The 15976-nt window shown below is 46.9% G+C and overlaps 2 protein-coding genes across 4 annotated transcripts in view; both read right to left on the reverse strand.

Annotated features, from left to right (window-relative positions):
- The window catches only part of LOC113019653 (retinal guanylyl cyclase 2-like), a 29744-nt gene extending 26614 nt beyond the window's left edge, over positions 1-3130 (reverse strand). For all 3 annotated transcript variants that reach the window (XR_013906757.1, XR_013906756.1, XM_080299508.1), the window contains exon 1: positions 3014-3130. The gene's annotated coding sequence lies outside the window, so the exon portion shown is untranslated. The remainder of the gene's footprint in view (positions 1-3013) is intronic.
- A 4577-nt stretch (positions 3131-7707) lies between these two features.
- On the reverse strand, positions 7708-15966 carry eif4e2rs1 (eukaryotic translation initiation factor 4E family member 2 related sequence 1). Its single transcript, XM_026163567.2, has 7 exons — positions 15768-15966; positions 15093-15174; positions 14378-14512; positions 14089-14193; positions 12749-12901; positions 11630-11766; positions 7708-7927 (listed from the first exon to the last, which is right to left on the reverse strand). Exons 1-7 carry the CDS (start codon positions 15782-15784, stop codon positions 7888-7890), a joined length of 669 nt encoding a protein of 222 aa, XP_026019352.1. The 5' UTR covers positions 15785-15966; the 3' UTR covers positions 7708-7887.
- Positions 15967-15976: the final 10 nt, after the last annotated feature.

Below are 15976 nucleotides of genomic sequence, written 5' to 3' on the forward strand. Positions count from 1 at the left end.
CATTACTGTGTTTTCTTTGAAAGTAAAATCTCAGCCCACACAAATATATCAACAACAGTGATCACAAAACGGTGTATAACTGAACACAGTAGTGCAATTTTTTACCAGGTCTTCCCATTAACACCTGACCTGCCCAAAGGTTCAGTCAATGAGCTCGTCAATAGCTTCAATGCTAACATGTTAAATGTAATGGATACAATTGCTCCCATTAAGGTGAAGGTTATCTCTGGAAGGAAAAAGTCTCCATGGAGAAACTCCACACTAGTGAAAAATGAAAAAAGAGAGTGTAGGAAAGCTGAGCGCAGATGGAGAAAAACAAACCTCCAGGTTCATTATGACATCTATAAAGAGAAACTTCACAATTATAATTTACAACTGAGGAGTGCAAGGAGGTCCTACTTCTCTGACATCATCACTAAAAACAGCCATAATGCTCGGGTCTTATTTTCTACAGTTGACAGGCTAACAAACCCTCCTGTGTCAGTGGCAGCCGAACTTCATTCGACCATGGCCTGCAATGACTTTGCCAAATTCTTCACAGACAAAATCCAAAAGATTAGACAAGCAATTGGTACATCAACAGCAGATCCAGGATATGTACTGTGTCCACCAAAAAACTGTTTAAACACCATGAAACAGTTTCAACCTATTAACAGCAAAGACCTGGAGGACATCTTAGGTCAACTGAACTCCTCCTCCTGCTGTTTAGATGTCCTGCCAACAAGTTTTTTCAAAAAGGTCTCAAAGACTTTAGAGTCAGACCTGTTACAGATCGTCAACTTTTCTTTATTATCAGGTGTGTTTCCAGAACCACTAAAAACTGCTGTAATCAAACCTATACTGAAAAAGGACAATCTTGACAAGACACAAATGAACAACTACAGGCCGATCTCAAATCTCCCGTTTTTAAGTAAGATCATTGAAAAAGCAGTTTCTCAACAGCTCAGTTACTTCTTAAAACAGAATAATTGCTACGATGCCTTCCAGTCAGGTTTTAGACAGAACCACAGCACTGAAACCGCTCTGACCAAAGTGTTCAATGACATATGTCTGAATACAGACAGTGGAAAAATGTCAGTCTTAGTTTTACTGGATCTCAGTGCAGCATTTGATACAGTTGACCACAACATATTACTCAAACGACTGGAGAACTGGGCAGGTCTTTCAGGAACTGTACTAAACTGGTTCAAAACATACTTAGAAAACAGGAAATACTTTGTATCAATAGGTAACTTCACATCTGAGCAGACAAGTATCACATGTGGAGTTCCCCAAGGTTCCATCTTGGGACCCCTTCTGTTTAACATTTACATGCTCCCACTGGCACAGATTATAAAGAACAACAAAATGAACTACCACAGCTATGCAGATGACACACAAATATATATCACAATGTCACCAGGAGACCGAGGCCCTGTACAGGCTCTTGGTAAATGCATTGAGGAAATCATTGACTGGTTGTGCCACAATTTTCTCCAGCTAAACAAAAACAAAACTGAAGTAATAGTCTTTGGCGCCAAAGAAAAACGATTACAGGTCACCAGAGAACTTCAATCTATACATCTAAAAACCACAAACCAGGCGAGAAATGTGGGTGTAGTGATGGATGCAGACCTAAACTTAGAAAAACACATTAAGACAATAACAAAGTCAGCTTACTATCACCTCAAGAATATATCAAGGATAAAAGATCTGATGTCTCAACAGGACCTGGAAAAACTAGTCCATGCATTCATCTTTAGTAGGCTTGATTACTGTAACAGCATCTTTACAGGTCTACCTAAAAAATCAGTCAGACAACTACAGCTCATTCAGAACTCTGCTGCTCGAGTCCTCACTAAGACCAAAAAAGTGGACCACATCAGTCCAGCTCTGAGGTCCTTACACTGGCTGCCTGTCCGTCAGAGGATAGACTTTAAAGTTCTGATGCTGGTCTATAAAGCTCTGAATGGTTTAGGACCAAAATACATCAGTGACCTCCTGACCCAGTATGAACCTTCCAGATCCCTCAGGTCATCTGGATCCGGTCTTTTATCAGTTCCCAGAGTCAGAACCAGACACGGAGAAGCTGCATTCAGCTTTTATGCTCCTTATATCTGGAGCAAACTCCCAGAAAGCCTCAGATCAGCTGAAACACTCAGTTTATTTAAATCCAGGTTGAAGACTCACCTGTTCTCAGCTGCATTTGAATAAAGCACCAAATCCACACTTTAAGCTTAAATTTCAAAACTTACATTTAACTACTGATTTTATCTACTGTTCTGATTTTATCTGTTTTGATTTTATATACTGTTTTGTTTGTTTGTTTGTTAGTTAATTAGTTAGTTTATTTGCTTGTTTTAATCAATTTTAAATCATGCTTTTTATTTGTTTTTGTTTCTAATGTCTCTGTAAAGCACTTTGAATCACCTTGTTGTTGAATTGTGCTATACAAATAAACTTGCCTTGCCTTTGTCTGGCTGCCACCAGAGGCTGTCCAGAGACATGCATGTTGTGCAATAACCGATGATGGTGTGTGCAAATGTGTTGCCTCAGTCATGGCATCAGGAGAGAGAGAGCAGAGTATGTAACTATGACCACACATGCTCAGGTTGAACCACAGAGGGCATCCGCTGACACCTTTAATCCAATCATGGTAACCATGGAAACACACACACACACCTGAGAGGTCAAGACTTGATCTGCAGCTCTCCGATTGGCTGGTTTTAAAGAAGATCAAGCTCATTAACAGATTTACTTAAATCACTCAGGTCCCATGCTCCCTATATTCAGGCAAAATTTAACTTTATGTATACAGCTCGGGTTTACAGCAGCAGTCAAAGAGCCTACAATATTAGAGGGGCAATCGAAGGTGGGAAGGAAGAACTCCTTTTTAACAGGGAGAGAGCTCCAACGGATCGGAAATCAGAGAGGACAAAACACAACCTGTCTGCACACACAGAGTCTAAGACTGTCTGAGCATCAGAAGCTCAAATATCAGAACAATCAATCGAGTGATCAATGATCTGTTTACCTTTGTCTCAGAGCTTCATCTGTCCAAAGGAAAACCAAGCAGATGATGTCAGGGTGAACGAGGGAGGACCAGAGACCAGGAGGGAGAGCGTCAACGTCGAGTTACATCCACTTACAGTGGAGAGAGAGAGAATCATGGTCGAGCTACATCCACTTACAGTGGAGAGAGAGAATCATGGTCGAGCTACATCCACTTACAGTGGAGAGAGAGAGAATCATGGTCGAGCTACATCCACTTACAGTGGAGAGAGAGAATCATGGTCGAGCTACATCGACTTACAGTGGAGAGAGAGAGAATCATGGTCGATCTACATTCACTTACAGTGGAGAGAGAGAGATTCATGGTCGATCTACATCCACTTACAGTGGAGAGAGAGAGAATCATGGTCGAGCTACATCCACTTACAGTGGAGAGAGAGAGAATCATGGTCGAGCTACATCCACTTACAGTGGAGAGAGAGAGAATCATGGTCGAGCTACATCCACTTACAGTGGAGAGAGAGAATCATGGTCGAGCTACATTCACTTACAGTGGAGAGAGAGAATCATGGTCGAGCTACATTCACTTACAGTGGAGAGAGAGAGATTCATGGTCGAGCTACATCCACTTACAGTGGAGAGAGAGAGAATCATGGTCGAGCTACATCCACTTACAGTGGAGAGAGAGAGAATCATGGTCGAGCTACATCGACTTACAGTGGAGAGAGAGAGAATCATGGTCGAGCTACATCCACTTACAGTGGAGAGAGAGAGAATCATGGTCGAGCTACATCCACTTACAGTGGAGAGAGAGAGAATCATGGTCGAGCTACATCCACTTACAGTGGAGAGAGAGAGAATCATGGTCGAGCTACATTCACTTACAGTGGAGAGAGAGAGAATCATGGTCGAGCTACATCCACTTACAGTGGAGAGAGAGAGAATCATGGTCGAGCTACATTCACTTACAGTGGAGAGAGAGAGAATCATGGTCGAGCTACATCCACTTACAGTGGAGAGAGAGAATCATGGTCGAGCTACATCCACTTACAGTGGAGAGAGAGAATCATGGTCGAGCTACATTCACTTACAGTGGAGAGAGAGAATCATGGTCGAGCTACATTCACTTACAGTGGAGAGAGAGAGAATCATGGTCGAGCTACATTCACTTACAGTGGAGAGAGAGAGAATCATGGTCGAGCTACATCCACTTACAGTGGAGAGAGAGAATCATGGTCGAGCTACATCCACTTACAGTGGAGAGAGAGAGAATCATGGTCGAGCTACATTCACTTACAGTGGAGAGAGAGAGAATCATGGTCGAGCTACATTCACTTACAGTGGAGAGAGAGAATCATGGTCGAGCTACATTCACTTACAGTGGAGAGAGAGAGAATCATGGTCGAGCTACATCCACTTACAGTGGAGAGAGAGAGAATCATGGTCGAGCTACATTCACTTACAGTGGAGAGAGAGAGAATCATGGTCGAGCTACATCCACTTACAGTGGAGAGAGAGAGAATCATGGTCGAGCTACATCCACTTACAGTGGAGAGAGAGAATCATGGTCGAGCTACATTCACTTACAGTGGAGAGAGAGAATCATGGTCGAGCTACATCCACTTACAGTGGAGAGAGAGAGAATCATGGTCGAGCTACATCCACTTACAGTGGAGAGAGAGAATCATGGTCGAGCTACATTCACTTACAGTGGAGAGAGAGAGAATCATGGTCGAGCTACATTCACTTACAGTGGAGAGAGAGAATCATGGTCGAGCTACATTCACTTACAGTGGAGAGAGATTCATGGTCGATCTACATCCACTTACAGTGGAGAGAGAGAGAATCATGGTCGAGCTACATCGACTTACAGTGGAGAGAGAGAGAATCATGGTCGAGCTACATCGACTTACAGTGGAGAGAGAGAGAATCATGGTCGAGCTACATCCACTTACAGTGGAGAGAGAGAGAATCATGGTCGAGCTACATCCACTTACAGTGGAGAGAGAGAGAATCATGGTCGAGCTACATCCACTTACAGTGGAGAGAGAGAGAGAGAGAGAGAGAGAGAGAGAGAGATTCATGGTCGATCTACATCCACTTACAGTGGAGAGAGAGAGAATCATGGTCGAGCTACATCCACTTACAGTGGAGAGAGAGAGAATCATGGTCGAGCTACATCCACTTACAGTGGAGAGAGAGAATCATGGTCGAGCTACATTCACTTACAGTGGAGAGAGAGAATCATGGTCGAGCTACATCCACTTACAGTGGAGAGAGAGAGAATCATGGTCGAGCTACATCCACTTACAGTGGAGAGAGAGAGAATCATGGTCGAGCTACATCCACTTACAGTGGAGAGAGAGAATCATGGTCGAGCTACATCCACTTACAGTGGAGAGAGAGAGAATCATGGTCGAGCTACATCCACTTACAGTGGAGAGAGAGAGAATCATGGTCGAGCTACATCCACTTACAGTGGAGAGAGAGAGAGAATCATGGTCGAGCTACATCCACTTACAGTGGAGAGAGAGAGAATAATGGTCGAGCTACATCCACTTACAGTGGAGAGAGAGAGAATCATGGTCGAGCTACATTCACTTACAGTGGAGAGAGAGAGAATCATGGTCGAGCTACATCCACTTACAGTGGAGAGAGAGAATCATGGTCGAGCTACATCCACTTACAGTGGAGAGAGAGAGAATCATGGTCGAGCTACATCCACTTACAGTGGAGAGAGAGAGAATCATGGTCGAGCTACATTCACTTACAGTGGAGAGAGAATCATGGTCGAGCTACATCCACTTACAGTGGAGAGAGAGAGAATCATGGTCGAGCTACATTCACTTACAGTGGAGAGAGAGAGAATCATGGTCGAGCTACATCCACTTACAGTGGAGAGAGAATCATGGTCGAGCTACATCCACTCACAGTGGAGAGAGAGAGAGAGAGAGAATCATGGTCGAGCTACATCCACTTACAGTGGAGAGAGAGAGAATCATGGTCGAGCTACATTCACTTACAGTGGAGAGAGAGAGAATCATGGTCGAGCTACATCCACTTACAGTGGAGAGAGAGAATCATGGTCGAGCTACATCGACTTACAGTGGAGAGAGAGAGAATCATGGTCGAGCTACAGCCACTTACAGTGGAGAGAGAGAGAATCATGGTCGAGCTACATCCACTTACAGTGGAGAGAGAGAGAATCATGGTCGAGCTACATCCACTTACAGTGGAGAGAGAGAGAATCATGGTCGAGCTACATCCACTTACAGTGGAGAGAGAGAATCATGGTCGAGCTACATCGACTTACAGTGGAGAGAGAGAGAATCATGGTCGAGCTACATCCACTTACAGTGGAGAGAGAGAGAATCATGGTCGAGCTACATCCACTTACAGTGGAGAGAGAGAGAATCATGGTCGAGCTACATCCACTTACAGTGGAGAGAGAGAGAATCATGGTCGAGCTACATCCACTTACAGTGGAGAGAGAGAGAATCATGGTCGAGCTACATCGACTTACAGTGGAGAGAGAGAGAATCATGGTCGAGCTACATCCACTTACAGTGGAGAGAGAGAGAATCATGGTCGAGCTACATCCACTTACAGTGGAGAGAGAGAGAATCATGGTCGAGCTACATCCACTTACAGTGGAGAGAGAGAGAATCATGGTCGAGCTACATCCACTTACAGTGGAGAGAGAGAGAGAATCATGGTCGAGCTACATCCACTTACAGTGGAGAGAGAATCATGGTCGAGCTACATCCACTCACAGTGGAGAGAGAGAGAGAGAGAGAATCATGGTCGAGCTACATTCACTTACAGTGGAGAGAGAGAGAATCATGGTTGAGCTACATCCACTTACAGTGGAGAGAGAGAATCATGGTCGAGCTACATCCACTTACAGTGGAGAGAGAGAATCATGGTCGAGCTACATCCACTTACAGTGGAGAGAGAGAATCATGGTCGAGCTACATCCACTTACAGTGGAGAGAGAGAATCATGGTCGAGCTACATCCACTCACAGTGGAGAGAGAGAGAATCATGGTCGAGCTACATCCACTTACAGTGGAGAGAGAGAATCATGGTCGAGCTACATTCACTTACAGTGGAGAGAGAGAATCATGGTCGAGTTACATCCACTTACAGTGGAGAGAGAGAGAATCATGGTCGAGCTACATTCACTTACAGTGGAGAGAGAGAATCATGGTCGAGCTACATTCACTTACAGTGGAGAGAGAGAGAATCATGGTCGAGTTACATCCACTTACAGTGGAGAGAGAGAGAATCATGGTCGAGCTACATTCACTTACAGTGGAGAGAGAGAATCATGGTCGAGCTACATTCACTTACAGTGGAGAGAGAGGAACTTTGCATCCACCTGTGTTGTTGTCACGTCTTCACTTCCTGCTGATGATGTCAGCACCTCGCTGTAGTGTCACAGCCTGTGGTAAGAGGGCGTCTTCCTGTGTAAGGAGCAGCAGGGGAGGTGAATCATGCGATCAGACAGGTGAGCTGGATCAGGTACCGATGATGGTTCCTCCGATCTGCTAATCCCGGCCTGGATCAAGTCCATCTGCTCAGCTCCCTGCTGGACTGCAGCCTGGAATAGACCCAGATTAGTCTCAGCTACCATCCTGGAATATCCTGGGACAGGTCTTTATACTGCTCTGGGACCCGGAGGTGCCAGCTGGGATTAAAGAGTCACACTCAGAGTTTAAAGAAGACTCAGTTTTATTTACACCAGCACAAACTTCAGAGATACAAACTAACACCGTCAGTCCAGTTCAGTCAGTTTATTGGTCCATGTGGCCATCCTCTGGCCAATGAGAGAGCAGAGTAACACCACGGCAGTTCCTGATTGGTCAGAGGGCCATTGGGCTGACCCCGGTGACCTCAGACAGAGATCTTGGTGTTCCTGAAGCTCGAGTTGTCCCTGAAACAGAAGACAGAAGAGGTCTCACTGCTTTATCAGCATCGTTTCCCACAATGCATTTCACCAGTCAGCAGTGACAAGCACAGCTGTTAGTTTAAACACAGAATTAGTGTCATCTGGGCAATCGTTGCTCAAGAGTTCAGTTCGTCCTGTAATCAGAAGGTTGACGGTTTGTTGTGTCTTTGAGCAAGACACCTCACCCGTTGCCTACTGGTGGTGGTCAGAGGGCCCGGTGGCGCCAGTGTCCGGCAGCCTCGCCTCTGTCAGTGCGCCCCAGGGCAGCTTTGGCTACAATGTAGCTGCCATCACCAGTGTGTGGATGTCTGCATGTAGTGTAAAGCGCTTTGAGGTCCTTAGGGACTACATAAAGTGCTATACAAATACAAGCCATTTACCATCTGCTGCAATCCTCCCTCTCTCTAAACACACTTGAGTGTTTACAGTGGCTTTACAGAGTGGACAGAGGGGTAACAGTGGGTTTACAGAGTGGACAGAGGGGTAACAGTGGGTTTACAGGGAGGACAGAGGGGTAACAGTGGGTTTACAGGGAGGACAGAGGGGTAACAGTGGGTTTACAGAGTGGACAGAGGGGTAACAGTGGGTTTACAGGGAGGACAGAGGGGTAACAGTGGGTTTACAGAGTGGACAGAGGGGTAACAGTGGGTTTACAGAGTGGACAGAGGGGTAACAGTGGGTTTACAGGGAGGACAGAGGGGTAACAGTGGGTTTACAGGGAGGACAGAGGGGTAACAGTGGGTTTACAGGGAGGACAGAGGGGTAACAGTGGGTTTACAGGGAGGACAGAGGGGTAACAGTGGGTTTACAGAGTGGACAGAGGGGTAACAGTGGGTTTACAGAGTGGACAGAGGGGTAACAGTGGGTTTACAGAGTGGACAGAGGGGTAACAGTGGGTTTACAGGGAGGACAGAGGGGTAACAGTGGGTTTACAGAGTGGACAGAGGGGTAACAGTGGGTTTACAGGGAGGACAGAGGGGTAACAGTGGGTTTACAGAGTGGACAGAGGGGTAACAGTGGGTTTACAGGGAGGACAGAGGGGTAACAGTGGGTTTACAGAGTGGACAGAGGGGTAACAGTGGGTTTACAGGGAGGACAGAGGGGTAACAGTGGGTTTACAGAGTGGACAGAGGGGTAACAGTGGGTTTACAGAGTGGACAGAGGGGTAACAGTGGGTTTATAGGGAGGACAGAGGGGTAACAGTGGGTTTACAGGGAGGACAGAGGGGTAACAGTGGGTTTACAGAGTGGACAGAGGGGTAACAGTGGGTTTACAGGGAGGACAGAGGGGTAACAGTGGGTTTACAGAGTGGACAGAGGGGTAACAGTGGGTTTACAGAGTGGACAGAGGGGTAACAGTGGGTTTACAGGGAGGACACATACATTTGATCTCAACTTTGACCTAAAGAAAACAAATGTCCTGATTTCCTTTCATTAGATGAAAAGTGGCTCCACCTCATGTCCCAAACGTCAACAGAGGACAAACCCTGTTTAGAGGATCATGAACCCTTTAGACCTGCCATAGAACTAAGAACGAGATATTTTTACATGCTGTGGAGCAGTTTTTGGAAGCATTTCAAGTTGCTATACATCAATACAACTGTTATAGCCCATATTTTAGCATTAAGTCCATAGTAACTACATAAATTGCAAAAAAGTGCAATAAACCAGCGGTCCCCAACCCCCGGGCCTCGGACCGGTGCCGGTCCGTGAGTCGTTTGGTACCGGGCCGCGAGAGTTGAGGCTCAGGTGTGAAATGTATGGTTTTCAGGGTCTTTATCGGTTTTCAGCGTTATTTTGTTATCGTTTTTATCGTTTTTATCGTTTTTATCGTTAACTCGGTTTTCCTGGTCTTTTCACATCCATTTTCATCCGCTTTATCCGAGGCCGGGTCGCGGGGGCAGCAGCCTAAGCAAAGAGGCCCAGACCTCCCTCTCCCCAGCCACCTCCTCCAGCTTATCCGGGGGAACACCAAGGCGTTCCCAGGCCAGCCGAGAGATATAATCTCTCCAGCGTGTCCTGGGGGCCTCCTCCCGGTGGGACATGCCTGGAACACCTCACCCAGGAGGCGCCCAGGGGGCATCCTTGTCAGATGCCCGAACCACCTCAGCTGGCTCCTTTCGATGTGGAGCAGCAGCTGCTCCACTCTGAGCCCCTCCTGGAGGGCCGAACTTCTCACCCCATCTCTAAGGGAGAGGCCAGCCACCTTTCGGAGGAAGCTTATTTACGCTGCTCCCTTCTCCCATCACTCGAGAACAAGACCCCGAGATACTTGAACTCCTCCACTTGGGGCAGGAACTCATCCCCGACCCGGAGTGGGCACTCCACCCTTTTCCGGCTGAGAACCATGGCCTCAGATTTGGAGGTGCTGATCCTCATTCCCGCTGCTTCACACTCGGCTGCGAACCGCTCCAGTGCGAGCTGGAGGCCCTCACCCGATGAAGCCAACAGAACCACATCATCCGCAAAAATCAGAGATGAGATTCTGAGGCCACCAAAGCGAAAGCCCTCCGCCACTTGGCTGCGCCTAGAAATCCTGTCCATAAAAATCATGAACAGAACCGGAGACAAAGGGCAGCCCTGGCGGAGCCCATCACCCACCGGGAACGAGTCCGACTTATTGCCGGCAATGCGAACCAAGCTCTTGCAACAGTTGTATAGGGATCGAATCTTTTCACATGTGTTATGAATAAATCTTATTTTTTTCGGTACCGGTACTAGTTTTATTTTGTTGACACCTTAAAAGCCAGTCTGTGAAAATATTGTTGGGCATAAACCGGTCCGTGGCGCAAAAACGGTTGGGGACCGCTGCAATAAAGTACAAAAAATTTGAAAATCGTTTTTATTTTTTTAACATATATTTCTAAATAGAGAAATTTAAGAGGTTTATCCCTCAAAACTGTAAATCCAAAAAAGTTGCACAAATAGTTTCCCACCACAGGGAATTTATTTTGTGTCTTCATAGTTTTATTTTTGAGATACAGCAATTTTTATATACTGCAGAAAAAACTAAAACCAATCCTATAATGCAAATTTGCAGAGAAAACAGCAGGTGCGTCAAAATAAACCATTTAAAGCAGCGCGATTTGAGTCCTAAGCATCCCAGCAACTATTCAGAAAAGCATGAAGTCAAACATGACTTTTAAAAACATCGGTAAAGGCCTACAAGTAAAAAACTACATTTTCTGAGAAAATGAAGTCACTTCCGGTTTCGGGCAGGTAATGGCGGACATGCGATAGCTCATGCTGACGTCTATTCTAACGTAGGAAGTGTTACGAACAGCTGATCGGATCGGCAAAGCGTGTTTCTGGGATATTATGTTTTTGTTGCTGCAAGTGCTTTTTATGCAATTTTTGCAAAGCTATATGTGGAAGGAAACTGTGACCGAGGACAAGCTGATGGCATAAGATGTAAGTACAACTCCTCTGGTTTCATATGCAAAAAAAATTATTGCGCTAGCTTACATGGTTCCGGTTCTACCGGGATTTAAAAATGGTTAGGCAAAACGGAGCGTGCTGTTCTAACTGGTTTTAAAGGGTTAAGTACAGATGGTTTAGAGCTGAGACAGGTGACTTTGATCACCGTCAGGTTCATATGAATACACTCAAAGCATCAACCAACCTGAGCAGCACAGTGTTAGCAGCAGTAACAGTAGCAGCAGTAACAGTGCTAGCACAGTGGTAGTACCTGAGGCTGTCGTTGTGGGTCTTGTACTCCATGATGGTGTTAGCTGGAAGGTTCAGGACTCGTCTCAAAGTGTCTCTGATTCTGGACGTCGTCGTCTGGTCGTTGGACGTCCTGTTCCAGATCGACAGGATGTCCTCCTGACAGACAGACGGGTTACAGACAGGTCAGAGGTCAGATGCTATCATAAACGTACCACAGGCCTTCAAGCTTGTTTAAACCCAGCTAATCTTAGCTAATTATAGGCCAACAGCTAACAGATCATCTGCAGAGGCTTATTGAAGAGTTTCAGTCAGGTTTCAGAGCTCAGCACAGCAACAGCTTTAGTGAAGGTTACAAATGATCTTCTTATGGCCTCTGACAGGAAATGGTGAATGGACTGGTTCTCCTATATCACTTTCCTACTCTGAGCACAGCGTGCCTGGTTCGCCCATCCACACAAGTCCTTTTTCCTATCTAATATTTACACACATACTCCGATGGATGCATCAGAGCACAACTCGGGGAACCAGTTTGGATCTGGGAGACAGACCGTCTAATTTTAAGCTTAGGCTAAAGGAGCAGACTCCTGTCAGTGGAGGAGCAGCAGCTCTCCTCTGAGCTCACTTCCAGCGCTCATATATCGGACTCACTGATTTGGTCTGTGAACACAGCTCGACAACATTGCTGCCACAGTCTTCCACACAGGACACACTGAGGCCAAACAAGACCCCACCCGTCCAGCTGAACCCACGCTACCCACTGATCAGATCACATGATCCACACTGGAAATACTTTTACTTTGAAAGATGTCGCGGGAGGTCCCTGAGCTCTGAAAGTGGAATTCAGCACTGAGCATGACGCTCAGTGTAGTTTCATTCTTATTAAAAAAAGGGGACCAGCACACCAGCACTGGGTAACCATGGTAACAATCACAGAAGTCCTCTCTCTGCTTGACTCCACAGACTTCCACAGTCATCACTAGCTGCACTTTAGTAACACAGTTCTATTGTGTTTTACTTGGACAGCACCGAATCCCAGTTTGAGCCCTGATCTCTGGTAGAGAAGGTCTCCGCTGTGCCTCACTCCGACTCAGAGCAGCAGCCCTGCAGTAACACAGTGCTGCAGTGGTTGTGTGGTTACCTGGAAGCGTATGGAGACCACAGCCCCACAGATCTCCTCTCCCACCATGAACTGCTCGCCCAGCATGGCCAGGATGATGTTCTCCCAGAACCGACTCGCCAGACCCTTACGCAGCCGGATGATCCACTTCCCCCCACTGCGGTTAGACTCGTCCTGCACAGGTGAGACAGACACAACAGGTGACACAGGTAGGAGACACAGGGGGGAGTTTGAGTGCGTCAGTCATGTGACCACACAGCTCTAACATCACTGCAGGAAGTTATCTGGGACAACTGGTACGAGCAGCACAGCAGGGGGCGGTACGGGATTGCTGCAGTATCAGTACTCCTTTAGCGCATGAGTACATCTCCAGGATTACTCCTGCAGTACTCGAGTACACTGATGAGCAGTTAATACTTTCCTGTTAAAACAGCTTTTCTGTTAAGAATTCTTAGTTGAATTATTATGTATTGTTTATTTTCACGTGTTTTATTTAATCTGTTGTATTGACTATGACCTAACGTTCATGTTACTTTTAGCCTTTTGTGTACAGCTGTGGGACCGCTCGTCTGTGAAGCGCTACCTTTCTGGACATGGGTTTAGGGACCAGACAAAGAGTTATTAAAAAACCTCCATGAGAAGCTCACCCAGGAAACAGTTCCCCCTGCCTGGGGTTACCAGGCCCAGGATGTGGCTGGGCACAGCCAGGGAAAGGGACAGGGGCCCATCGCCGTACTACGGGCCATTTAATCCTTAAGCAACCATTGCAAGAACTTGGTCCGCAGAGCCGTCAGTAGGTAGGACTAGTTCCTGGTGGGACATGGTACTCTCACCGATTCTGTTCAGAATCTTCATGTACAGAATTTACAGGCGCAGCCAAGAATCTCGTCTCTGGCTTTCGTGCAGATTGGTTCTGTTGGTTTCATCAGGTGGTGTCCTCCAGCGCGCACTGGAGCGGCTGCAGTGATGCTGCACCGGTCCATGGTGGTGAAGAGAGAGCTGAGCCTCCTGGGCAAGGTGCGCTTGTCGTGTTCTCCGGGAGGAGGCCAGCAGGAGGGAGGTCTGGCACGCTCTGCTCAGGCTACTGCCCTGTGACCTGCCCCCCAGTGAAGGAAGACGGATGGATACCCCTCATCTTCATCAGCACTTCACTAAGAATTCATTGATGCTTCCTTCATTAGTACTTTCTTGGTGTGGGTGTGGCCTCACACAGGCGTGTCTGGTTCGTGGTGATGTCACTGCAGCCCTGCATGTGTTGTGTGTCTATGATGATTTTATTGTTGTACTTTCATTTGAGCAGCACAAATCTGTCCTACACGAGTACTGCAGGAGTACTGCAGGAGTACTGGGTACTTAGTTACCTCCCACATGGGTTTGATGCCCTCCTTGAACAGGTGGAAGTCGCTGTGCCCGCTCAGGTCACCTGGCCTCACCAGATGACTGTAGAACCTCCAGAACTGCTCCACCTGAACACACATTATTGGCTATCAGAACGATCGATCGCACAGACTTACTGATCCGGTCAGACTGATCATGTGACTGAATCAGAGAGAGAAGAAATAAAATCGTGTCAGACTGAAACTATCAGTAAAGCTGACGGGGTGTGGTCTCAGAGGAGGCGTGTCCTCACAGAAAGCTGTCCATACGTACCGAGGCCACGGTGCCGATCTGTCGTATGTTCTGCTCGTAGCTCAGAGAGCTGGCGGGACGACTCGGGGTCCTCCTGCTGTACCAGAAGGTGTAGTTATACTGCAGGGGGTGCTCACCTGCACCTGGACACACCGTCTGCAGGTTACAAAACACACACATCACAGTTGCTGACCAATCAGGCCCTCACAGTCTGAGGGTTTTAAGAGTGTCTAAACTCAAGGCTGTCCTTCAGAGGGCCGATTACGCCACAGTGACGTGACGAAGGCTGCTGCAAATGCGTCGTCCTTTCCCTCAGATTTCAAGGATGGGTTATGATGTGGGTTGGCACATCATATCCCAGGATTCATAGCACAGCAGAGGATAAAGTGGGGCGGCCGAAGAGTAAACATTTAAAAGTAAGTGCTGAGTTTTATGACTCTTATTTATGCGGCGATACAAAAGTTCCAACAGGAACATTAAACAACACTTTTAGCTGCCTGTCAGCAAAGTCACGTGACATTGTTTTTATGAAGCACTTATAATGTTCAGTTTAATCCTACAGAGATGTGATGATTTCATGCATAATTACAGTCAGTCATATATCCACAAACACAACTGTTGTCTGTCCTCTAACGCCACGTGTCTCAGCGAGACTTCCACCTGGGATAACATAACGTGCCTACAGACACGAGCACGGCGTGAACAGGTAACCAGGTAAAACAGAGGAACAGGTTACCTTGCGCCGGTTGTTGTTGTTGTTGTTTCCATCGGCATTGTCAACGTGACAATCTGTCTCCTGTGCGTTGTCATCTTGGGGACTGAAAGACAAACAGGAAGTACTCAGCAGGTAATCCCAGGTGTCACCTGAGGGACGTGCCCATGGTTTATGGTGGACGAACAGCTAAAATGCTTGATTCATCTTTACGTTTGCTTTTCCACTGATATGTAGCCTGCATGTGTTACCACAGCAGGGCCGCTGTACACCGAACGACCAGCAGATGGCAGCAGTGAGCTGTTAAACGGGGCTTCGTGCGCCCGAAACCATTGGCTGGAAAGATTCGACACACCGCACCGTCACTACTCACAGGTGAAGTCGCCCCTTTATCTCACGTCCTTCCTAAACTCCATTTAAAAGACGGAGCCCTGCGCTGACGTCACACCTCCACAGGTCCTCTCACTTGTACACAACAGCGCACGCGACCGTCTCACGCTCCGAAACAAACGGACTGTTCAGGGAGGCTGTGTCAATAAAGTTTAGACCCCGACTGCCTGGATAAAAACGCTGTTGTTAACGGCTAACTCTTATTTCACGCAGTCTGTTTAAATAAAGTTTGAATGAATCACACTGGATGCTAGCTCTACGTGCTCGAGCGTTATCTGCAGTTATTTCCGGGTCAAAGGTGAGCCTTACCGCTCCAACTGATCCATCTCTCCTCCGTCTCTCGTTCTGCTCCTTATCTCCGCCTGTATCACCTGTACTTTTCTATTTTTAATCTATTGTCCCTACTCGGCTTCTACTCAACACACTGGACTGCGGTGACGGCTTCTGTCAATGCGCATGCTTACGGCGGAACAGTGGACGGAAGGCGCGAAGGGACAAATATAATAGCTGTCACTAAT

Source organism: Astatotilapia calliptera, chromosome 3 (assembly GCF_964374335.1).
Source record: "Astatotilapia calliptera chromosome 3, fAstCal68.1, whole genome shotgun sequence".
Lineage (NCBI taxonomy): Eukaryota > Metazoa > Chordata > Actinopteri > Cichliformes > Cichlidae > Astatotilapia > Astatotilapia calliptera.